Below are 26,850 nucleotides of genomic sequence, written 5' to 3' on the forward strand. Positions count from 1 at the left end.
AAGATTTCAAAACGCAACTGTACTTGGAGGTTAGGGCTTTAAAGAGGTCATTAAGTTAAAATGAGACATTTATTATAGGCCCTAATCTGTAAGGAGATCGAACCAGTCCATCCTAAAGGAGATCAGTCCTGGGTGTTCATTGGAAGGACTGATGTTGAAGCTGAAACTCCAATACTTCAGCCACCTCATGTGAAGAGCTGACTCACTGGAAAAGACCCTGATGCTGGGAAAGACCGAGGGCAGGAGGAGAAGGGGACAACAGAGGATGAGACGGTTGGATGGCATCACCGACTCGATGGACATGGGCTTGGGTGGGCTCCAGGAGTTGGTGATGGACAGGGAGGCCTGGCGTGCTATGGATCATGTGGTCGCAAAGAGTCGGACATGACTAAGCAACTGATCTGAACTGAATCTAATCTGACTAGTGTCTTTTTATAAGAATTAACAGAAACACACAGAGACACAAGGGTATGCACAGAGGGGCAAATATGTGAAAAGGCAGTAAGAGAAGAAAGGACCCAGAAGAAACCAAGGAGCCAACACCTTGACCTTAAACTTCTAAGCTTCCTTGATCTGTGAGAAAGTTAAATTCTTTTTTTAAGCTGCCCAATCCATGATGTTATTACAGCAGCCAGAGCAAACCACCATAGTATTTAATTGAAATTGTATACTTTTCCTAACTCTTTATTAGATATTTAAATTTCAATAGGCCATACTGTATATTCTTAATGTACATAAATGTAATAAGATTTTTAGAAAGAGTTAAGTACACTTGGATTAAACAGATATTACCAAAATTTAGAAAAAAATAACAATGACATGTTCCATTTTGTCCCATAAAACAAAAGAATATTTCAAATTTCTGTTTCCAATACTTCTCTGAACTGATTAGAACCATTAGAACATCTCCTTTAATGTGTGATAAAACTGGGTACAGTTAAATGTAAATTTCACTCTGACTTACAGCGTTGCTCTTATCAAGTCCACATTCGTGATGTCCATCCAACACGAGGACATGAAACTAAATATCCTTTCAACAAAAGCATCTGACCATGTAATACTTTAGATTTTACTTATTAGCAATAACAGACATTGAGATATATCAGAATCCGTTTCTAGCTCTACCTTGAATCTAAATGCCTGTTTTAGTATTCCAAATGTTTATTCAATCATATCCTTTGCATCGATAGATTCATTACATATACTATCCATGCCTAAAATGAACATTATTTCAAAACACTTCAAAACACAATGGTCATTGCAGTTGGGGCTGTCAAGCTGGACTCCAAGTAAGTTACAGTTTTAGTAAAGAAGTGAAGTGAAGTGAGCTCGCTCAGTCGTGTCCGACTCTTTGCGACCCCATGGACTGTAGCCCACCAGGCTCTTCCATCCATGGGATTCTCCAGGCAAGGATACTGGAGTGAGTTGCCATTTCCTTCTCCAGCGGAACTTTCCAACCCAGGGATCGAACCCGGGTCTCCCGCTTTGCATGCAGGCACTTTACCCTCTGAGGCACCAGGGACAGTTTTAATAAAGTCATTGAGAAAGTCCTATTTAAGTTAGCTGCCCTTTCAAAGTGACCTTCTATCCCTCTTGAGATATAAAGCAGTCCTATCACACAACAATGAGTCATTTGATTGTTGTATGAGTTTTTCTTAGCCTCTTTATGGCCTCTTCAAGTATCATCAAACACTTACGGAGAAATGGCATATAAATTTTTGTTTTACTGTAATCTTTCTCTGCATTCTCTTCAATGTACATTAGACAAGGACATTCTTCTTGTATCACATCTTTAAAATATTATATTGCAGGACATATTTTCTAGGTCCAGCAATAATTATAGCCATCTTTCAGGCACATGTTCAAGGAGGCAATCTTCTTCCATTTTTTTAAAGTCAAAAATCACATTAAGTGCATCTGTACATTTAAAAAAAACTGAAAAGTGATCAAACGTCCACTATGAAGGTACCAATCTCACAGGTAAGCAAATCACATCACTTTTTTGTATACAGCATGTGCAGGATATTTAGAAGATAAAATCTTTTTATTTTCATTAGTAAGTTTACAATGAACAGAATCTGTTAAAATTTAAATTTGCACTGCCTGTCAAATATGCAGATAAGAAAAGTCTAAAAAGTATATTTGGGCATGATATCAACAATATTATGATATCTTAATTTATTTTATGCTGCCTTAAGTTTGATTAAAATCTTCAAAACATGTTTTAACAAATTAAATTATCTAAGAGCTAATGGGAACATTTTCCTGTTGACATGATTTGTCCCATCACTTATATCAAAGTGTGACTGCTGATAAGATCTGACAGAATGAGTTCTACCTCATCAAATGTTAACCGTTACTCTCCATATGACTTTCAGTTCTTCTTTAATAGCAGTGATGATTTTTCCAAGTAACTTTCTCTTTCAATGTTTCAGCATATCTTTAAATATAGCTACCATGCAAGCTATTGTTGTTAAACTACTGAATAAGGAGAAATCGACCTAAACCTGGTGTTGTGTGGTGAAATTACCTTAAAGCCCTGGTAGACTCCAAGTACTTTATAAGCAAGCTATGCCAGAGGACACAGAACAGAAAGGGCCTGTTGACCAAATTAAGATGTTGAAATCATAGATGTATCCATCTAAAATACACAGCAAAAAGTAAGGGCAAGTGTTGGAGCAGGTTAATGCTCACTTGCAAACAAGCGTAAGGACCACACCACCTGAATGTGCACACATTATCTGCCTTTAACCTCATCCGACTGATGATAATGGTATAGGTAGGAAAACAGGGCCACAGATTGAGCAACGGGGACCAGAGACGGGAGTCCTTGGCAGATATTATAAAACAAAGAAACTAAATCTTGGGAAATAACCTGAGTAGTCATGGCTTTATTTACCTTTCTGAAGTTACACACCTGTGAGGCCAGAAATAAGGACATAGTAAGTTTCACTAATGAGTGATCTTTCGAGGGTAGGTATAACTAACTGTCAGCCTAGTATTACATGATTATAATGTTTTTTCCATCCTTTTCTAGCTATAAGTAACACTCTTGTTTGTTATAGCATAGCTTTTTATTACATCTTCAACAGTCTTACAGGTTACAAACTTACTTGCTATTTATATTTAACAAATCATATCAATATTGCCTGTTTCTCAAGCTACTTGTTTACTACTTATACTTGGCAGTCCAGTGGTTAAGACATTGTGCTTCCACTGCAGGAGACAAGGGTTTGATCCCTGGTTGGAAACTAAGATCCCAAATGGTGCATGGCACGGGCAAGGGAAAAAAAAAAAAAGCCTATTAGTTTTATCTCAATCTTAAAAGCTATCAGTTTACTATCTGTAAATTTCATCTATCTTTATTTTTCTTATCTTTATAGAAGAACTGAATTATTTTCAAAATACCTATTACAAAAGATCACACAGGAAACACATATTACACATTGTTGCTGCTGCTGCTAAGTCACTTCAGTCGTGTCCGACGCTGTGCGACCCCATAGACGGCAGCCCAGGCTCCCCATCCCTGGGATTCTCCAGGCAAGAACACTAGAGTGAGTTGCCATTTCCTTCTCCAATGCAGGAAAGTGAAAAGTGAAAGTGAAGTTGCTCAGTCGTTTCCGACTCTTAGCGACCCCACGACTGCAGCCTACCAGGCTCCTCTGTCCATGGGATTTTCCAGGCAAGAGTACTGGAGTGGGGTGCCATTGCCTTCTCTGATTACACATGGTATGTACTAACAAAAACTATACAAAATTAAATTATTTATGAGTACTTTGATGATGACTGAATTCCTATCATAGAGCTTGGCCCTATTTTAGATCTACAGTTCACAGGACCTGGAACACATTCAGTTAGCACAGTTACACTAAACCGGTATTTGTTGCCCAGTATTTGCTTCTCAGTCACCTAGAATAATAGGGAAAATGGAAGAGCAATCCAGTTGTTCTCTGAAGTAAAGGATAACACAAATGGATAAGAAAAGAAGACCAAAGCCCAAAATCAACAAATCAAATGCACTAACAGAAAACAAAACCTGGAACCTGTCCTGATGGGCCATCTCCAGCTAGACTTTTTAAACAGCTTACAGTTCAACCTCATTCATTCATCACATTAGATTCAAGCAAGGCTTTATCAAAACTGTTCATGTTAAGGTTCTAAATATTGTATCAAATTTTACTTAAACTTAAGAAGACATGGCGTATGATACCAGCTACTACCGAGCACAACGATTAGCACATAGCAGATGCCAATAAACGTTTACTTTATGTATAAAGCAATTAATTATTTCCATTAATGACTACCATGGAAAATCTGAAGAATTCTCCTTCTGAAGAAAAGTACTTCTCTAGGAACATTTTTCAAACCTATCTGGTTACCCCAAAGATAAATTATAATTGGGCAATTATGTAGCTGAACCATCAATCAGATGGAAAGGAAAAACACTCTCAAAATATTAGGGGAACTAAAAAGCCAAATAACATGTTTAACTGAAGACTAGATTGAAACAGTATTTTTAAGTGGATGAGAGCCACAAATCTGGTTGTTCTGTCCATGGGTAAGTTTACAGTCTGTTAACTAAGTAAAATGGGGGGAGGGGGAGAAGCCCTGGAACCCTAGTGGTTTCCAAACTTTCCCTTAAAGAGCAGTATAACTTTTTAAAATGTTCATTATCTCATTAATCCTTATGACCTTCATTTGAGATACACATTAAACTCCACATTTACAGATGAAAGGCCCATAAAAGTTGCTCATGGTTTCACAGCCAGTAAAGCAAAAAAGTTTGAACCCAAACCCAGTTTAATGGATTCCCATAGCCACAAGAGCAAGCCTATGTTCTTGTTGCCTCAGTGATTATTAAATAAGCAAATGAAATAAAAAACGTGAATAAAGTTGATACTACTTCCTATAGAAGCATTTCTAGAATCTATTTTTCAATTTATTTTTAAAATACGGTAAAAGATAGACAAGATATATATAAAAGGTATACAAGATATAAAAAGATACACAAAATTTATATTTTTAATCATTTTTAAGCATACAGTGCAATGGCATTAGATATATTCACATTGTTGTACAACCACACTATTCACCTCTAAACTCTTCATCTTATGAAACTGAAACTCTATGCCCAGTAAGCAATAACTCTTCATTTTCTCTTCCTATAACCCCTGGAAACTACGTTCTACTTACCATCTCTATGAATTTGACTAATTTGGGTACCTCATATAGGTGGAATCATCAATATTAATACTCCTGTGACTAAGTTATTTCACATACTGTATACATTGAAGATTCATTCATATTGTAGTATGTGTCAGAATTTCCTTACTTTTTAAGGCTGAAAAATATACCACTGTATGCATAGACCACGTTCTGTTTGGCCATTCATTCACTAAAGGACATGTGGTTGCCTCCACTTTTTAGCTGTTATGAACAATTCTGTCATGAACACACATGTACATATATGTCAATACCCTGCTTTTAATTCTTTTGGGTATATAACCTGTCCCAATGTGCTCTGTCTGATGTAACAAAATATCATAGACCAGATGGCTTGAAAAATAGAAAACTTTTTCTGGAGGCTTGGAAATCTAAGATTAAGATACAGTTGATGTGGCAGTCTGAGAATAATAAAAACACCTAAGTACAAAAAGTAAACTGTCTTTTTTCTATTAACCTGAACTTACTAAATGACTACTGGAATGTTAAAACAAACAAACGAACAAAATCCACTGATAAATACAAAGATCTCGTCTCCTCAGGCCACTGAACACAGTATTTTACAACCTAAAATATTTTAATACTTTAAATGATCAAATGATTAAATTTGAGCCTTGATAGTATGCAGGATAATTATAGTAAATGTCTAAATTTAATAAAAGTCCAATCTTTGACAATTCTCCACTTCAGTCCATAATTAAAATTGTAAGGGAAAGCATTAATCAATGTTAAAAAAAAAATCAAAATGACCTGAATCCATGAGAGTTAACTTGTGACTGCAGTTACAGGGATTCTGAGCTAGTTTACAAATCACAGAGGTAAGAACAGAGATTTATAAAGCTCTTCCTGTTTTTCATAATTGGAACTTTAAATAGAACACTAACATTACCACTTAAAATTAGGTTACACTGGTAACTTGAAAGAGTACACGTCAAAATGAGTTCGTCCAATTACCCACTGGAAGATGTATATAGATACAGACACAGATGCATTAACTCATATATAAATATACACAAATATATAGATATATATGTTTTTATATATACTACAAGAAAACTTTAGTATCTGTAAGAACATCCATTCTAAGTACTATAAGAAAGCCATAAAATTTAATTATATTAGAAAAAACTAAGAACTTTGGCAGAGTAAAAGATGTGAAAAGTCATTACAGTACAAATGACAAATAAAAAATACTTCCAATTCCAAAAAAGGAATACTATTTATAAAATATGCAGAACTTCTACAAATCAATAACATGAAATGTTATAAAATATAACCAAAGGATTCCACAAGTAATTAAGAAATATATATGAATAATAAACATTTAAAATCAACAAAAATATTCTATAACAAAAAATACAGATTAAAATACTTATGAACAATGACCAAAAGTATCAAATCATTTTGAGCCAATTTCTTTTACCACCTTTAAAATAATCAACTAACCTGGGCCACTTTAATTGAATTCTGGGTAGAGCCACCAGCATGATATTCAACTTTGAATTTTTTTACAAGTTCATCAAACCTAAAAGTAAATCACAGTAGAAAAATGTTAGCATTTGTCAGTTGTCACAATGCAAATTTTTCTGATTAGAAGCTCATTAAATTACATTTAGTGAAATTTTTGAATTACATAATTATGTTGAATAAATGAATTAAAATGCTATATGAAAACAACTTTGCTAAATTTCCATACTTAACAAATTGTTTTCCACAAGTGTACAATTATGAGACTTTAAAATACATAGGGTGACCATAATTAGACATTAAATACAAGGTAAAAATAGAAATTTGTAAGTTATTAAATATTTATAAGCAATGAATATTTTCCTACTTTAAACGTTAAATTCTAAAATTCTTACAAATGTATGTCCTAATAAGTTCAAAAATTTTTAATATCATAAATGCTACTGTTTTATAACTTAAAGAATTACAAAACTACATGGAGTTGCATGATTCTTAGCAAAGTTGATTGGTGACAGTGTCTGTATCTGCAAAATAGAGAGGCAGAGAGAGATGATCTAAAGCTTTCATACTTCCTTACTTTGGCATCTGATAAAGGAAGATATATATACGAACTACACATAGTACTTTTCATACAAGGTGATGCATGTAAATCCCTAGTATTACACTCAAAGGGCTAAGTAAATTGATTAAAATGTCTCAAATTACATGGCGTTTAATAATCTAGATGACAAGTCAATATTCTCTAATACACATCTCTAACATGTTGGATGCTGTGGGAGATAACCAAAGGGCATAGGCATAAACTTTATTTTAAAGGATTTATATGTTTTGGAGGGACAAGGATGAATGAATATGCATGAATATTCATGAAAAAAGAAAATTTTAAAATACCAAGTTATCCATAAACAAAATGTATGCAATACAGAAAGCAAAGGTTATAGAAGACCAAAGAAGAGAGACTGGGATGTGAATACAGTATTCAAGAAAGATAACAGTCTTAGTGCTATTTTCACAACGTTAAAATTTTAAAGCTAAGAAGGAGGTTTTTTACTCAAATGAAACCTTTCACAAAACTTCAAAATACAAAAAGAGATAAATATAGAGATGGTTACATTAGGAATAGGGAAAACAGAGTTACTATACCCACTTCTATAATTCCAATTGCCTTCAAACCACATCTATAAAACCCTGAGATGTCAGTAAATACAACTGGCAAAGCCCAGACTGTGGACAAGGTGGCTCGGTGGTAAAGAATCCACCTGACAATGCAGGAGACACAGGAGGCGCGTGTTCGATCCCTGGGGGAGGAAGATCCCATAGCGTAAGAAATGGCAACTCACTCCAGTATTCTAGCCTGGGAAATTCCATGGATAGAGGAGGCTGGCGGTCGCAGGAGTCAGACGCGATGGAGCACACTCTAGAAAGTTTTGACGACAGTATCTGTATACCACCAAGACAAACTTACAAAAAAACGATCTTAAAGACCCAGATAACCACAATAGTGTGCTCACTCACCTAGAGCCAGACGTCCTGGAGTGCCAAGTCAAGTGGGCCTTAGGAAGCATCACTACAGACAAAGCTAGTGGAGGTGACAGAATTCCAGCTGAGCTATTTCAAATCCTAAAAGATGATAGTGTTAAAGTGCTGCAGTCAAAATGCCAGAAAATTTGGAAAACTCAGCAGTGGCCACAGGACTGGAAAAGGTCAGTTTTCATTCCAATCCCAAAGAAAGGCAATGCCAAAGAATGCTCAAACAACTGTGCAATTGCACTCATCTCACACACCAGCAAAGTAATGCTCAAAATTCTCCAAGCGAGGCTTCAACAGTATGTGAACCAAGAATTTCCAGATGTTCAAGCTGGATTTAGAAAAGGCAGAGAAACCAGGTATCAATTGCGAACATCCACTGGATCACAGAAAATGCAAGAGAATTCCAGAGAACTATCTACTTCTGCTTCACTGACTACACTAAAGTCTTTGACTGTGTGGATGACAACAAACTGTGGAAAATTCTTACAGATGGGAATACCAGATCACTTGATCTGTCTCCTGACTTCCCTGGTGGCTCAGACGGTAAAGCATCTGCCTACAATGAGGGAGACTACGTTCGATCCCTGGGTCGGGAAGATCCTCTGGAGAAGGAACTGGCAACCCACTCCAGTACAATGGCCTGGAAAATCCCATGGATGGAAAAGCCTGGTAGGCTACAGTCTGTGGGGTCGGACACTCAGTCGGACACAACTGAGTGACTTCACCTTACCTTACCTTTTTGACCTGCCTCCTGAGAAATCTGTATGCAGGCCAAGAAGCAACAGTTAGAACTAGACATGGAACAGAGTGGTTCCAAATAGGGAAAGAAGTACGTCAAGGCTGTATAGTGTCATCTTGATTATTTAACTTATGTGCAGAGTCCATCATGTGAAATGCTGGCTGGATGAAGCACAAGCTGAAATCAAGATTGCAGAGAGAAATATCAATAACCTCAGATATGCAGATGACACCACCCTTATGGTAGAAAGTGAAGAGAAACTAAAGAATCTCTTGATCAAAGTGAAAGAGGAGACTGAAAAAGCTGGCTTAAAACTCAACATTCAGAAAACAAAGATCATGGCATACAGTCCCATCACTTCATGGCAAATAGATGGGGAGACAATGCAAATGGTGAAAGACTGTATTTTCAGTTCAGTTCAGTTCAGTTGCTCAGTCATGTCTGACTCTTTGTGATCCGATGAATCACAGCACGCCAGGCCTCCCTGTCCATCACCAACTCCCAGAGTTCACTCAGATTCATGTCCATCAAGTCAGTGATGCCATCCAGCCATCTCATCCTCTGTCATCCCCATCTCCTCCTGCCCCCAATCCCTCCCAGTATCAAAGTCTTTTCCAATGAGTCACCTCTTCGCATGAGGTGGCCAAAGTACTGGAGTTTCAGCTTTAGCATCATTCCTTCCAAAGAAATCCCAGGGCTGATCTCCTTCAGAATGGACTGGTTGGATCTCCTTGCAGTCCAAGGGACTCTCAAGAGTCTTCTCCAACACCACAGTTCAAAAGCATCAATTCTTTGGCACTCAGCCTTCTTCACAGTCCAACTCTCACATCCATACATGACTACTGGAAAACCATAGCCTTGACTAGTCGGACCTTACTTGGCAAAGTAATGTCTGCTTTTGAATATGCTATCTAGGTTGGTCATAACTTTTCTTCCAAGGAGTAAGCGTCTTTTAATTTGGAGTACATCATGAGAAACGCTGGACTGGAAGAAACACAAGCTGGAATCAAGATTGCCGGGAGAAATATCAATAACCTCAGATATGCAGATGACACCAACCTTATGGCAGAAAGTGAAGAGGAGCTAAAAAGCCTCTTGATGAAAGCGAAAGAGGAGAGTGAAAAAGTTGGCTTAAAGCTCAACATTCAGAAAACGAAGATCATGGCATCTGGTCCCATCACTTCATGGGAAATAGATGGGGAAACAGTGGAAACAGTGTCAGACTTTATTTTGGGGGGCTCCAAAATCACTGCACATGGTGGGGAACTTCAAAAGCACAGCAGATGGTGACTGCAGCCATGAAATTAAAAAGATGCTTGCTCCTGGGAATAAAAGCTATGACCAAACTAGACAGCATATTAAAAAGCAGAGACATTACTTTAAAGACATAAATTAATCTAGTCAAAACTATGTTTTTTTCAGTAGTCATATATGGTTGTGAGAGTTGGACCATAACGAAGGCTGAGTGCCAAAGAATTAATGCTTTTCAACTGCGGTATTGGAGAAGACTCTTGAGGGTCCCTTGGACTGCAAGGAGATCAAACCAATCAATCCTAAAGGAAATCAACCCTGAATAATCCTTGGAAGAACTGATGCTGGAGGATAAGCTCCAATATTCAGCCACCTGATGCAAAGAACCAACTCACTGGAAAAGACCCTGATGCTGGGTAAGATTGAAGGCAGGAGGAGAAGGGGAAGTCAAAGGATGAGATGGCTGGATGGCATCACTGACTCAATGGACATAAATTTGAGCAAGCTCTGGGAGTCAGTAATGGAGAGGGAAGCCTGCCGTGCTGTAGTCCACAGGGTTGCAAAGAGTCAGACATGACTGAACAACTGAACTGAATGGAATAATACTAACCTATTGGAAGGACTGATGCTAAAGCTGAAACTCCAGTACTTTGGCCACCTCATGCGAAGAGCTGACTCACTGGAAAAGACCCTGAGGCTAGGAGGGATTTGGGGCAGGAGGAGAAGAGGATGACAGAGGATGAGATGGCTGGATGGCATCACCGACTCTATGCACATGAGTTTGAGTGAACTCCGGGAGATGGTGATGGACAGGGAGGCCTGGTGTGCTGCAATTTATGGGGTTGCAAAGAGTCAGACACGACTGAACGACTGAACTGAAATGAACTGAATACTTACAGGAGAGAAGAAAAAGTACACAGTCCCAGATGCAAATATGTGGGAGTCGTGGTAGTCTAGGAAATCTTCTCTTTTAATTACTTTCTAAATTATGTATCAGCTAAGAATGATACTGGAGATTGGAAGAGAAAGGAAGAATGAGTGGACAAAATAAACATTAAGTGATTAACTGTTCTACCTGTTTGAGGTCATTCCACTTTCAAAAGCCAATTTCTCTAAAAAGATATGTCCCTTCATCAGAACCTGTGAATGTAACCTTATTTGGAAAAAAAAAAAGTGGGGGGTCTTGCAGGAGGTAGAGATTTGGGGATCTTCAGGAGGTAAAATCCTCCCTCTTGAATTACCCAGCTGTCTCAGATCCCAATGCCAGTTCTTCTTACAATGGACAAAAGAGAAGACAGAGGTGAAGATGGAGACAGAGACTGGACAAATGTGGCCAAAACCCAAGGAAGCCAAGGAATGCCAGCATCCATCAAAAGTTGGAAGAGACAAAGATTCTCCACTAGGCTCTTCAGAAGGAGTGCAACTATGCTAACACCTTGATTTCAGACTTCTGCTTCCCAAGAACTTTAAGAGAATAAATTTCTGTTGAAGGCCACCCCAGTTTGTTGTTGTACAGCAACACCATCCTTTCTCACTCTCTCAAGAATCTTTCCTTAAGTTATGTCTTATCTCCTCCGTCATTAATTTCTTCCTTCCAACAACAAAGAATCAAACAGATATAATATTTTGGTAATAACGGGGGGGGTAGATTTAGTACAGATACTAAAATCACAGTAAACCAATGACAATCTGTACCGTTTACTTTGTTTTTGTTCTCAATTCTCCCAGCACCATCCAATAGAACTTTCTGTTAATAGTGAAAAGTTCTGTATCTGTGCATCCAGTCTGACAGTCACTAGCTAGCTACTAAACGCCTGGAAGGTAGACAGTGTGACTGAAGTTTTATCTCAAATAAAAATTTAAATTTCATTTAACTTTATTAACTTATGCTTGAACATCTATAGCCTCAAGGCTAGTGGCTACCTTCTAGACTATTATGGTTTAAAAAGAACACTAGCTTTTCAAGATGCTCTAGAGAAAATGGATTACAAGACCAAATAAGCATAGGAAATTGTGTATTCTATTCTCATCTTGAAGATGCATATTGTATATCAGCATACTAAAAGCACTGAGATATCTGAAATAAAGAAACATGTTTTATTTATTAAACATATAGGATCTTAGAATCTTCTGAGGTTCTAGGGTTAGGTTCCATAGCTAACATTTATGTAATATTTACTACATGCCAGAAGCTACTGTTTTAAATATTTTACCCAAATTATTTTTTTAAATGCTCAATACAAGTTTATAACATGGGTACTACTATTAGCTCCTATTTTTTTCAATTTCTTTTCAACAAATACCTACATACTACAGTATGCAGTATTCCAAATTTTGGTCTAATAAATCCTGATGAATTCTGATAGATGACAAGGTAGATCCATTTCAAAAATGTTTAATTTTTCGTTTTGATTTTTTACTGTGTGTATGCACTGATTCTCAGTTCAGTTCAGTTCAGTAACTCAGTCATGTCTGACTCTTTGAGACCCCATGAATTGCAGCACGCCAGGCCTCCCTGTCCATCACCAACTCCCGGAGTTCACTCAAACTCATGTCCATTGAGTCAGTGATGCCATTCAGCCATCTCATCCTCTGTCGTCCCCTTCTCCTCCTGCCCCCAACCCCTCCCAGCATCAGGGTCTTTTCCAATGAGTCAACTCTTCACATGAGGTGGCCAAAGTATTGGAGTTTCAGCTTCAGCATCAGTCCTTCCAATGAACACCCAGGACTGATCTCCTTTAGGATGGACTGGTTGGATCTCCTTGCACTGATTCTACTAAATAGTTTAACATTCTTCAACATTCAGTCTACTTCTTCAAAGTAGACTTATAATACTGACACTTTCCATATATTTCAATTGAGAAATATTAAGTAACCAAAATATATGTACAATATAACCCAAGAAAATTACATTATGTATGTGTATAATGCAAGCAAAATTACCCAATATACGTATGTTCTAAAAAGGACCTGGAAGGTTATAACCAAGGTGTTAAGAGTGGTTTACTCCAAAGTAGAAGCAATTACAGATCTTATATACTTTTTTTTGATTGTGTAATATGCATAGAAACTGTTTGTAATAAAAACATTTAAAAATCTACTTCATCTTACAATGGAAGAAAATAGCAGTTTTTCCAGTCAACAATACAAATAGAACTATATACAAATCAAAACACAGAGCAGAGAAGTGAGTGGCTCTGAATGAAAGAGGAAGGGAAAGAGTAATATCTGAAGTGGAATTTGACAGATATGGGAGAAAAAATATTCAGGGCTAAGGATAAAACAAAACTCTAACATATTCAGGGAAATAAGTTACACACAGACTAAAATGTAGGTAAAAATCAAAGTAGTAAAAACTGACGAAAGCAAACTCTCTCTGCCAGACTAATACACTTCAGTACTATTCAGTAGGCAACTAGGAATTATTAACATCTACTTACTGATAGTGTGAAAGGTAGATTTTCTTTTTAAATGATAATAGCTCTCCTCCAAGAACAAGGCAGATTAAAGGGAAGCAGACTGGGACTTCCCTGGGGATCCAGCGGCTAAGACTCCACACTCCTAATGCAGGGGGCCTAGGGAACCAGATCACACACACCACAACTGCGCAGCCAGATACATAAATAAAGTATTTTTAAAAAAGACTGGAGAGGGAAAATCACATCTTTTGAGGAAAAAAAAAAATGAACAGAGAGAGAGGGAGAAAGAGAGAGACGCACATCACAAGCCTTTGGAAAAGGTCATAAGTCATATGCTGAGCCAAGGGGCTAGAGGGAAGTGATCAAGCTAAGGAATCATTTCCGAAGCTGAAGACAGCGCATGTGATAAACAACTGGAAGTAAGAGATGTGTCAGAGGGAAAAACAAGCCTGAGACTTCTACTTTGGATGACCAGTTGGATGGTGTTAAGAAAGGAAATACAAGAAAGAAGAAAAGTCATATGGAAAAAAGAGAACTCCTAAGTATGTGATTATCAAACCTAGAAAGATTTCTGTTTAGGTAACGAACTGCACTGAGGAAAAATTTATTTTCTTTAATCTCTTACATGGGTTGGGTACATTTTCTCTACACAATTTTCTAGTTGATACAAAATCTCCTGATTTTATATGAAAGTTCCACATTGTCTATGACAAAACTATAAATGCTCAATGGAAAATGCCAGGAAAAGAGGGACTGTATATCTTTAATGAAAGAACAAAAAAGTAGACCTAAGATATTAATAAGCCTCAAAACCATGATTAAAATTTTATAGGGATATAATCAATTATATAAAAACCCTAAATATTTTCTAGGTTACTTAGAAATAACAGAGTTTATGATACCTTTACATTTGATAGAGAACTTCCATATATTTCAGAATGTTTTTTTTTTTTCCTACAGGGATCAATATGTCTATTTCTGTACTTCATAGATACATTCTTACTTTTTCCTTTCTTTGAGTTTCTTTGTCTGAATGGAGTGAGTGTATCAAACACCTCAATAAAAAAAAGAATTGAAATAACAGCTGATCCATTTCATATGAAAGTATTTTCATTAAAGAAAATTTTAAATTAAAATTAATGTCACTGGGATATAATTCAGAATTTCTCAAAGATTAACCTTATGGAAAAAAGAAGAATGCAATATACCATATACTGGTAAAGAATTTTAATACCTGTGTATAGTATCAAGCTCATGATGCACAGGAGAACTTAAATTTTAAGTAACACTCTCAGCTCTCATATCACATATTATTAAATACTTCATAAATATGCTATCTATATATATATGCTTTGTTTTTGAGAAGTAAAAAAACAATAGAATAGAGAAGACTTCAAATACTAACATGGTAGGCAGAGATGTGACTAAATACTAGTCTTTTAATCCTGGTTTAATATTAAACCATACCTCAGAGTGGTAGTATGCACAGAGAAGTTATCTTAAGAAAATGATCAACCATGAGAATTTTAAGTCTATTAAAAGATAACACAGACTTCTGATAAAAATAATACTGATGATCATAAGCATGCTACAGGAGCAACTAGTCAAAGCTATGGTTTTTCCAGTAGTCACGTACGGATGTGACCAGCAGGAACAAAGAGCTCCTAATTTTGGAACAGCTGGGCAATGACTAAAGGACCAAAGTAAACACAGTCAACCAAACATGATTCATCCTTTAGCATAAAAGCTCTTCTGGCACTGATGTCAAGCCAAGTATTAATGGAAGAGAATGTAGGAGAGTATGCTACAAAGAAATTCACCTTTTCAAAAACAGCAATTACTATATTAACTACAACATGGCTGGCAGAGCTGCCAAGATTGCCCTGAGAAATATCAATAACCTCAGATACAAAGATGACACCACCCTTATGGCAGAAAGCGAAGAGGAACTAAAGAGCCTTTTGATGAAGGTAAAAGAGGAGAGTGAAAAAGTTGGCTCCAAGCTCAACATTCAAAAAAAGAAGATCATGGCATCCAGTCCCATCACTTCATGGCAAATAGATGGGGAAACAACAGAAACAGTGAGAGACTTCATTTTCTTGGGCTGCAAAATCACTGCAGAGGGTGACTGAAGCCATGAAATTAAAAGACGCTTGCTCCTGAGAAGAAAAGCTATGACCAACCTAGACAGCATATTAAAAACCAGAGACATTACTTTGCCAATAAAAGTCCATCTAGTCAAAGCTATGGTTTTTCCAGTAGTCACGTATGGATGTGAGAGTTGGACCATAAAGAAGGCTGAGCATCGAACAACTGATGCTTTTGAACTGTGGTGTTGGAGAAGACTCTTGAAAGTCCCTTGGACTGCAAGGCGATCCAACCAGTCAATCCTAAAAAAAAAAAATCAGTCCTGAATATTCATTGGAAGGACTGATGTTGAAGCTTAAAGTCCAATACTTTGGCCACCTGATGCGATGAGCCAACTCATTAGAAAAGACCCTGATGCTGGGAAAGATTGAAGGCAGGAGGAGAAGGGAATGACAGAGGATGAGATGGCTAGATGGCATCACTGACTGAACGGACATAAGGTTGAGAAAGCTCTGGAAGATGATGAAGGACAGGGAAGCCTGGCGTGCTGTAGTCTGTGGGGTCACAAAGAGTCAGAAATAACTGAGTGACTGAAAAACAACTACAACATGGTCAGATAAGACTATGGAGAAGTCAATAACTGAAAAGTTTAATGGAAGAGAAATATGGTGCTACCTTTAAGACAGTATCTAGATTTTGCTTCTTATTATTATAGTAAACTATTCATTTCATAAAATTTCCAACTAGTATCCACTTTACAAAGTTGGAATGAGGAACAAACAGTGAATGATTTTTCAATGAGTTTTAAGAAATAAACACAAGCAGAGTCTAACTCAGATAATTTAGCAATAAAGAATAAAGAATAACGACCACACAAAAGTAAAAATCAGGAGTGTAAAGGTTAAGGAGAATAGTATTTGTCAGAGGATGATAATAAAACAATGTATATATACTGTACCTTAGAAAAAACAATCATAAGACTCTTAATTCCACTGACAGTGATTCACACATAAGGATATGAATGATAAAGTAAGTTTTATCCCTTATAATCTGAGGCTTAGTATGTGTGTTAGTTGCTTAGTCATGTCCAACTCTTTGCAACCCCATAGACTGTAGCCCACCAGGGCCCTCTGTCCATGGGATTCTCCAGGCAAGAATCTAGTTCAAATTTTTAAGATTCAAAGAAAGTTTTAGAATGTAGGGCATTTTTAATTCTTATCTTTACTCAGTATTTAGGTTAAGAAATTTCTTTCAAATAAACCTCTTTTTTAACCCTAAATAAATTACCCAAGCAGCGATGTAAATTGCTAAGACAAATGGCAAAGACATAAATGTGAGACTTTTAAAGAAAAACTTTAGAAATATGAACTTATTTCCTGACATTCCTGAAAAAAGTGATTTACCAATCTAGATATTTTTCATATTACATAACATTAATTCCTGACAAGTTTGGAAACCTATACTCAGTCTGAATATGTCATTGTGAGGCTAGTGACTAAGGATGCTAAAGCAGTTTAGCATTTCTGACTTAAACATTAACTGACCTACCATTTCAAAGATATACTTGTTATAAAAATGCTCTTCAACATTTATTATAAATATTAACTCTGAGACGTATATACCTTTCAGGATTGACTGCATCTGCTCTTGAACTCTGTTCTCCACATCTTTCCCTTCTTTTTCATAGGCTCTTTAAGGTCCTCCACTCTCCAACGTTTTTCTCCAGAGGTAAAGATATACAGGAGTAGTTAAGAGCTCTCTCTATTGGAACCTGATGTTTCTTCCAGTATTTTTAAGAAATTTAAACTCTTAGTATGATCTGTCTCCTAGAAATTCTGAATTGCAGGTTATGTGATTCTATTTATGTGCCTTGTTTTAAGAAGACCAAGGAAATTCACTTTCATTATCCTCCAAGTCCAGTTAAATGATTTTTTATTAATTTCTCTTAGTGGCAGACTCAGGACTAGGAGATCCATCCAAAAATTAAGAAAACATTAAAATCATATAAAGTAGAACTAGGATAATTTAGAATAAAATACCTTATTAGCTTGAACCTAAGAACAGAAAAATTACACATTAACATTTAAGGAGCTATTTCTGTAACTTAATTTCTTCTCTCCTGTTGTGTTTTTTTTTTCTTATCATTCTTTTTCTTTTTATGACTCTTTAGAAGGATTTTCTGCATGTATCTTGAAATCATGAGGAAAATTTCACGGTTATACCCTATAACTTAGGACCAATCATTCTTAAATCTCCTTTAAAAAGCTCTTGTAAGTAAAATAAAAGAAATATCAACAGGAAAATGTCCACAAAACCATCCTTTATAATTTCTAGTTCTATCTTAGGGCAATTGCTTCCCACTTTCACAGCAACTAAAGTAAAGTCTCTTTTTATCCCAGTCTTAGAAGGAAAAGGAAAGTGAGCTCAGAAGATAAAGACCACCTCACATTGTGCTAACATCACAGCACAGAAACCAAACATCAAAAATTTTGAAAACTTCGTAAAGAAGACATATGAAGGATAAGATACAGGCAAAATCTTTACAGTAAAACTCAAAATATTTAACTTCCTTAAGAAAGCATTCATAACTGCCAAGTAGGCTTCTGATGAAGTTCTTTTCCTAAACTTCTCATCTAAACAAATAATAAATGAAAAAAATCACTAATTCTAAACAGGTTATACTTATTAAGACCAAATGTTAATAGAATAACACAGTGGGGAAAAATCCATAGGCCAATAGAAAGATTCAAAGCTTTGAAATCTTTTACCACAAATGTTTAGTGAGGTTCAAAAAAATTCACTTAAATGTCAGTTTGATAAAAGCCAAAAGAACATTTCCCACATGTGTTTATATTTAAGCATATTTTTAAAAGATGGAAAAAGTAACAGTCATTCAAAACCAGGGTTAAGCTATTAGCTCATGAGGATTGTAATTTAAAGGTATTTCTCTAACCTCTAATTTTTTTCCTTGATAAGAAAGCAGTTTTAAGCATGCATTGCTTAGATAAGTCTTTATTCAATTCTAAAACGTTTAAAAGTTTTAATTATTCCCATTTATAACTCTGAAGATGAATGAAGATGTCTGCACGTGAAATAACTGTTGAAAAGTACTTTGTATGTAAGTGTAGATGATTAAGATAAAATGAATTATTCCTAAATACAGATGCAGAGCATACACATTAGGTATCCCCTCCTTATAAAAATATACAAGGAAATTTCACTAAACCAATGTACAAGTTTCTTTAAATAGTAAAACTGTTTGACATTTACTTTTAAACTATACAAGAAAAAGTCATACATAAGAAAGAGAAATACTGTAAGATAGTGTTTCTCAAAATAAGACAAACCTGATAAACTTAAGAGTGTCACCCATATGTCCACAGAAAGTTCCAAAACACAAACTATACTTTTTCACTCCATTACTGCTTTGTTATTTCTATCACAGAATACATGGTTTATAATGGGGCCTTAGTTTCTTTAATACAAACACTCCATAAACATATGTAACAGATATGGATATGGACAGTATTTAAGCAACAAATTAATCATTTTTCTCTATCCAACTATAAAACATGTCATTTACAAGAAACACTCAAACATTCAGATTTCTTATCAAAATATAACACACAGAAATTTTGATTCTGAGTCATACATAGCACTTCTACTGACAACAACTAGTAAAGTCATACATATTACAAATCATTAAAGGTACAAGAGATCTTTGGAAGCAACAATCACCAAATGAATAAATTTCTATGGAGGTGAGAACTGTTCAAAGAGTTGGCCAGAACCAGCAGCTGTTTGTCTGACCTGTCCAAATTTGTACTCACCAGCTTTAGGCTAGAGAGACAAAATTTGACAATTCAGGAACCACAAACATATAGCTGGTTTGTCCCATAACACATTTGCTGAATTCTTAAAATGAAATGCAAACAAAGGAGGTTAACCAAAATTACCTGAAAACCAGAAAGTCTGCCCAGTCTGGCAGTGCTTACAAAACAAAGGCCAAGAGCAAAGGAACTAAAGATATGTTAGGCAAGAAATGAACTCCATAGGAAGAGTGGAGAATAAAAACTAAAGATAGACACTCTTCTACTGGGAAGCAGGAGAGGATATGTGCCTATCCTGGTTCTATCTTGAAACTGAAAATTCAAACTTTGGGTTTAGCAGAACAATGGTATGGGGATGGAAGGGAAGACGATTTTAAAAAAAGTTGGATAATTTTATTCATTACATCATACTAAAGTGATAAAATTGGAAACTTAGAGTCTAAAACAAAATGTCAGTTTCCTAATGTAAACTGGTACAGCCATTATGGAGAACAGCATGGAAGTTCCTGAAAAAACTCAAAATAGAGTAACCATACAATACTACAATCCCATTCCTGGGCATAGTTCTGGAGAAAACTCTAATTCAAAAAGGTTATATGTAACACACAATGGAATATTACACAGCCATGAAAAAGAATGAAATAAAGTTATTTGCAGTAACATGGATATACCTAAAGATTATCATACTAAGTGAAGTACGCCAGATGGACAAATATTATATGCTATTCTTTTATATGAAATCTAAAAAAAAAAAAAAAAAGATACAAATGAACTGATTTACAAAACAGAAATAGACTCACAGACACAGAAAACAAATTTAGGGTTACCAAAAGGGAAAGGACAGGGGGGATAAATTAGGAGGTTGGCATTATCATATATTAACTATTACATATATAATAGATAACTAATAAAAAGCCCTACTGTATAGCATGGGGAACTATACTCAACATTTTGTAATAACCTATAAGAGAAAAGAATTTGGGAAAGAATATATGTATAAATCACTGCGCTGCATAGGTGAAACAAACCTAACATTGTAAATCAACTATACTCAAAAATTTTAGAAAATATATATATATTTTAAATGTCAGTCTCCTACTTGAGATATTTGTCAAATTTTGAATGTGTACTGGGCAGAAAGCTAAAGAATTAAGCTAGAAACCTCTGAGAGAAGTTATGGTGGACTGTTCCACAGCTGAGACAAAGACCCCAGTGGTCTACATTAAGAATCTTAGAGAGTCAAGCTCTAGAAACAGAGGCAAACAGTGTAGACTAAATCTATTAAAACCAAAAATCAACTCTAACCTAGATTTAATTCTTAACTTTATTAAGGTGATCAGCTCTCCTTTCACTTCACATCAGCCTCATAAACAAACAGGTGAACAATCTGGTAGAATATACAATCTGAAGGATCAACAGCTCTTATACAAAGTGGACAGCAAACAATGAACAACTGATAGTTATGCAAAGAGGCAAAATAATTTGACTGAAAACTAAAAATGAAAAAAAAAACAAAACAATAAAGAAGTTTCAAAATGATCCAAATACTGGAAATAAGAGACTTTACAGTAACTATAATATTTTCAAGGAATTAAAGGAAAGAATGCATAAACTAGAAACACTGGAGAATTTAAGAGGATAAAAATTATAAAAAAGTAAACATTTAGAACTGAACAATTTGGTATATGTAAATTTAAGAATTTATTGTTCAAATAACTGTAAGTTTGAATATAAGTTCAAGCTGAGATTATTTTCTCTGTATATTCCTATTACTTAGCCCAAGACAAGTCTGAGTCTGAGGCAAAACTGGGAAAATAAAGCCCTAGATCTCTGGCTAGGAGACCAGAAAGGAGAACTCCAGAAAACAAAAATTACTGGAACTCTTGAAGTATCTAGAAAAAAAGGAATGACTCATCAAAGAAATAAAAGATATAAAGAAGATCAAATAAACATTCAATAAGTGAAAATTTAAAATTCACTAGATGGACTCAACAGAAAAATTAAAACTCGGTATACTTGAAGACCAATCAATACAGTCTGAACAACAGAGAGAAAAATGATTTTTTTTAAATGAGCAAATACTCAGATACCTATGAAATAATACTAAAAGATCTAGCATTTATGCTATCAGAGTATCAGAAGAGAAAAATGCAGTGCAGAAAAAAATTTGAAGAAATAGCTTAAAACTTCCTAAATTTGATTAAAGACACATTCCTATAGGCTTAAGAAGCTAAAAAAATCCAAAGAAATCTATGCCTAGACAAATGAGAAGAACCCAGAGGGTGGAACCAGATGGAATATCAGTATTTAAAAGGAAAAAATTTAAAAGGAAGGAAGAAGGGGGGAGGGTAGATATCAATCTAGCATAATTGAAATTCCTTACCAAGAACACAAAAGACTTGACACCAATATGGTCAGCCTATGATTTTACACAGCAAGTGATCAAGACAGACAGATTCCTTAAGCAAAGGCTCTGGTACAGACAGACCTGGCTTTAATTTCATATTCATCTAATTGTCTGAGATGGGGCAAGTAATTTATATTCTCCGAGATTAAGTTCCCCATGCGTAAAGCATGGTATTAGAGACTGTTTTTGCATTCTGCAGTATTTAAACATAGTGCCTGACAGATACTGGGTACACACACACACACGCATGTGCGCCAAAAAAAAAAGATGGGGGATAAGTGGATGGATGAGCTATGGAAGGATTTTTTAAAAGAGTCTTTTGCTGCTGCTGGTGTTGAATTTTTAAGAAGGTACAGACTGCCAATTTGTACACATTTTAACAAAATTAAGTTTTTCTTGAATATTTTTAGAAAAAATTTGACATTGATGGCAATTTTGCCTATGTCACAGATACCTCCTAGACATGAGGAGGAAAATTAAATCAAAAGAACTGAAACAAATGAGAATGCAGAACATTGTTATGAGAGAAATTTAAGTATAAGACATAAACTTTAGGTTAATATTTAGATATGATGCCATCTAGTAAGAAAAAATTTGATTATTTGTAAACAATAGAGATCAGATCAGGTGCTCCTACCTGCTTCCTTTACAACATGTTTAAGATGACAAAACTGTGTGTGTTTGTATGTAGTACACTACTGTACTCATTTATTAACCCCTTATTATCTTTCAATTAGTACAAATTATTGCTACTTTGTCGTGACATGAGCAATATGCCACTGCCTTGAATACAGTAAGCACTCAATAAATGTTATCAACTATTTTTATAACTGGAGAAATACTTTCGTTGCTGATTTTGTACAGATTATGCAATTTGGCTACCCCCTAGAAAAAAAGAAAAAAAAAAGAACTAAATGATTGACATCATTAAAAAAAATTTAAATTCAAACTTCCCAACATTTTGGATAAACACTTGAAACAAAACATCCTCAAGCTCTCCTAAATGCTACAGCTATTAAAAAAAAAAAAAAAAAAAACTGACCACATAACAGTGTTGATTGAAAAGCACATACAACAGATAATATTATTTTTTACATGATTGTTAATGCAATTCCAGTTTGATAGTTACATTTTAAAGGAAGGATTCTAAAATTTTATCAGTAATAGAAGTTTCATCTTACGCATGCCTTTGCAGCACAAGATGTTAAAACCAGTATGAAAAGTGTTTGGAGACTGAGGAGATGTTTTCTTTCATCTTCTGAGTACTACAAACAGAGATTCCAATAAAGAAAACCACAAGTTTGCTGAAGTTTAAAACATCTGGGGTATATCTTAAGATATTCATTTTAAGAGCTCCATGTTAAAGAACAGCCTGAAGGGGAGATGATAAATCTGCTCTAACAGTGCAAGTGTGTTTTTAATCCCATTGAATATAAACAGACTTTAAAAAAGAGAGAGAGAGAAAAGAAAAAAGAAACTATAATTTGGAAGCAAAGTACCAAGAGACAAAAATGCTCCATAAAAGAAAATTTTAAAAACAAACACTAGTGCTCAATTATAAAATATATAGGACTTATTTATATGAGAATATACTAATTTTAGAGGGATCAGCGACCAGAAAGTAACTATCAATAATCCTTTGTAACTGCTAAAAAATATATTGGGTGAAGGGTTCAGATAACAAATATTTCCTTTGGTAAAAGATGGAAACTCTCATGAGATAACAATAAACTCTCAGAAGATTATTGTAAGGAATAAATGGGTTAATTTCCATTAAAATCCTGAAGGTGCATTTTTCTTTTGCATGAAGTTAAGCTATTAATGTAAAAGCCTGTTTCATAAACAATTATTTACCAAAATATATATTACAGAATGCATCAAGGCATGTTATATGGGGTCCTAAAATAAGTATTTCTCACAGAATTTAAAATTAAACTGTCCATGAAGCTTATTAACTTGAAAGTATTCATACTGTTCTTTAAGTCAACTGCCAAAAATAGATAAATAAAATAATGATAAAATAAAACACTGGACTCAGTACAACATAGAATAAAAATCCTTTTCAGTACATACTAAACTTCAGAAGTAAAAAATTTTGAAGACCCATCATCAGTCATTTGGAAGCAAAAGCAAACAATAAAAGGTAAAGAAGGCAAAGCCTTGAATTTTAAAATTAGACAGTTACTACAGGAGAAGGGTGTTTGTTGCAAGATACTCTATAGGACATCCTCTACTGACATAATTTACAGGTGAATTTCATTTTCAACATTTCAAAGATTGAAATTATATTAACAGGCAATAAACTATCCCAAATTTGAACATTTTCAGTATTTTCTAAAGGCAAGAACTCTAAAACGAGAATAAAGGACAATCAATGCATAACTGGTTTCTAACTAGAAATATATTTTTCCTTCAGGAGGAGAGTGGCTTCAGAAAACTTTCTCTGTAAAGAGAAAAACACATAATAACAGTATTACGGAGGTAGTTATAAAATAAGAGAGAGAACAAATTTCCAAAAAACTTTCGGCAATTCAAGTCTACTATTAGCAGTAGAACATAATTCTTTTGGGGGGAATAACATTTCATTTAATGGGTGTTCAAAATTACTGTTCACCATCATAAAAAATGATTGCAAATGTTCATCTGCTAACACTGATCTATAATGAGATTTTACATATTTCAACTTTGAAAATGTCTTTTCACACAGATATACTGCCAAATACCGATATCAATCCACAAGCATATGATTTTAATTGAGTATATTCATCACTTATAAGGCATTTATAGAATTCTATTACAAAAGTCTCTTGATATTTGCCTTTTAGCATGTCACTATAGATCAATCACTTCTAACTTAAGGTTAGGTAGAGGCTCCTCAATCGCACTGTTAGAAGATTTTGAAATAAGGAAGCTTCTTTGCACCTCCATCAAGGTCTGAAAAATACTGTTGGAACTACAGTTTCAGCCTGGAAAATATGTCTGCTGTCTGTGTGAATGGAGAGATCACTCCTTACTTTACATTCTGACAGAATGACATATATAAAGCAAACGGACAATACTTGTGATTCAAGCTGCCATGTGTGTGTCTGCGTGCGTGTGTGTGTGTTAGTTGCTCAGTCGTGTCTGACTTTTGTGGACTACAGCCTGCCAGGTTCCTCTGTCAACAGAATTCTCCAGGCAAGAAGACTAGAGTAGGTTGCCATTCTCTTCTCCAGGTCAAGCTGCCTTCAGTTCAGTTCAGTTCAGTCACTCAGTCGTGTCTGACTCTTTGCAACCCCAATAACTGCAGCACGCCAGGCCTCTCTGTCCATCACCAACTCCCGGAGCTCACTCAGACTCACGTCCATCGAGTTGGTGATACCATCCAGCCATCTCATCCTCTGTCACCCCCTTCTCCTCCTGCCTCCAATCCCTCCCAGCATCAGAGTCTTTTCCAATGAGTCAACTCTTCGCATGAGGTGGCCAAAGTACTGGAGTTTCAGCTTCAGCATCATTCCCTCCAAAGAAATCCCAGGGCTGATCTCCTTCAGAATGGACTGGTTGGATCTCCCTGCAGTCCAAGGGACTCTGAAGAGTCTTCTCCAACACCACAGTTCAAAAGCAACAATTCTTCGGTGCTCAGCCTTCTTCACAGTCCAACTCTCACATCCATATATGACCACAGGAAAAACCATAGCCTTGATTAGACAGACCTTAGTTGCTGTCAAATGATTACCATGGTGTAAGTTTCACATATAAGAGTTGGTTTGCCTCATAATTAGAAATATTATCAATTAAATTGGTAAGAAGCAATATGAAGATTGAAGCAAAAGGTAATGTTCAAGCCATTCAATATTCCAAGAGTAGTAAAAGGAGTGTGCTCCTGTCTAGAAAATTTTTAATCTTGACTGCAAGCTCAAAAAATTTCAATGATCAAACTTACGGGTGCTAGGTTATGTCAAATAGCTCAAACTTCTGACAAAAACTAGAACCATTTCTTCATGAGATCAGATTTTGTTCACTATTTATATTTCTGGCTCAATAATAAATGGCAGTTACAAATGTTTTCCACAATTCTGTAATCACAAAAATAGAGAATAACCATAGGCTTTAAAAACTTTACATTTTCACAAACTTTGTAAATTAGTTTACCTTTTTTTCTGCTCCACATATATTTTTATCACCATCACTTGTAACATATCTTTAGATTCTACTTCAGACTACACTGAAATAGTGTTGTCAACTTCATGGAAAATAATCTTGCCTGAAGTTGTTCTACAAACACTTCTCAGGGAGAATAATTAATCCTTCAGTCACTTGAAATTCAGCATTGCCTCTTTGAATACACAACTGAACAGTGTCAGTAAACATCTGTTGACTCATCAAAAGTCAGGAAAACCACTCAAAATCATTATCCTTTTTAAAATTTGACTACTGATGTTGCTACCAATGTCCTCAATTCTTAACGCAATTATTGTCATCAAAAGGCTAATAATCTTAAACAAATTTATTTTTTCTGAACACATTTCTTTACTGCAATAAAACACAGTTTAATTAAATTAGCTCACCATTTGTAACTGGCTCTCTTTGCCTAGCTAACAAATGAGCCACTCTAAACCTTACTTTGAGAGCCAGCTCATTTTCACCTTTTTTATACTTGTGGGGAAAAAAAATTCTGCTATGATGACATTTTTAAAAATTTCTTATTTTTATGAGAGTTGCTTTCCTGCATTTGGAATACTGTAATGCTTAGGCTGGTAAGGGCAACATATATTATATATTCTTTTAATAGAACATAATAAACCCAATGTTTTATCATCTAATTTAATAAAATAATTCACAGTCCACACTCCCTTAAAACTGTAAGTTTCAAAGTCCCCTTTTTTCTCCTTTTCTTGTTTTGTCATAATGAGACAT

At 35.3% G+C, this 26,850-nt stretch overlaps 1 protein-coding gene across 2 annotated transcripts in view; it reads right to left on the minus strand.

Annotated features, from left to right (window-relative positions):
• ADK (adenosine kinase) overlaps nucleotides 1-26,850 on the minus strand; it is a 536,287-nt gene that overhangs the window by 355,203 nt on the left and 154,234 nt on the right. For both annotated transcript variants that reach the window (XM_040242473.1, XM_040242472.1), the window contains exon 4: nucleotides 6,670-6,748. In XM_040242473.1, coding sequence (XP_040098407.1) covers nucleotides 6,670-6,748 — 79 coding nt within the window. The remainder of the gene's footprint in view (nucleotides 1-6,669; nucleotides 6,749-26,850) is intronic.

The sequence above is a fragment of the Oryx dammah genome, unplaced genomic scaffold, assembly GCF_014754425.2.
Source record: "Oryx dammah isolate SB20612 unplaced genomic scaffold, SCBI_Odam_1.1 HiC_scaffold_6, whole genome shotgun sequence".
Classification (NCBI taxonomy): Eukaryota; Metazoa; Chordata; class Mammalia; order Artiodactyla; family Bovidae; genus Oryx; species Oryx dammah.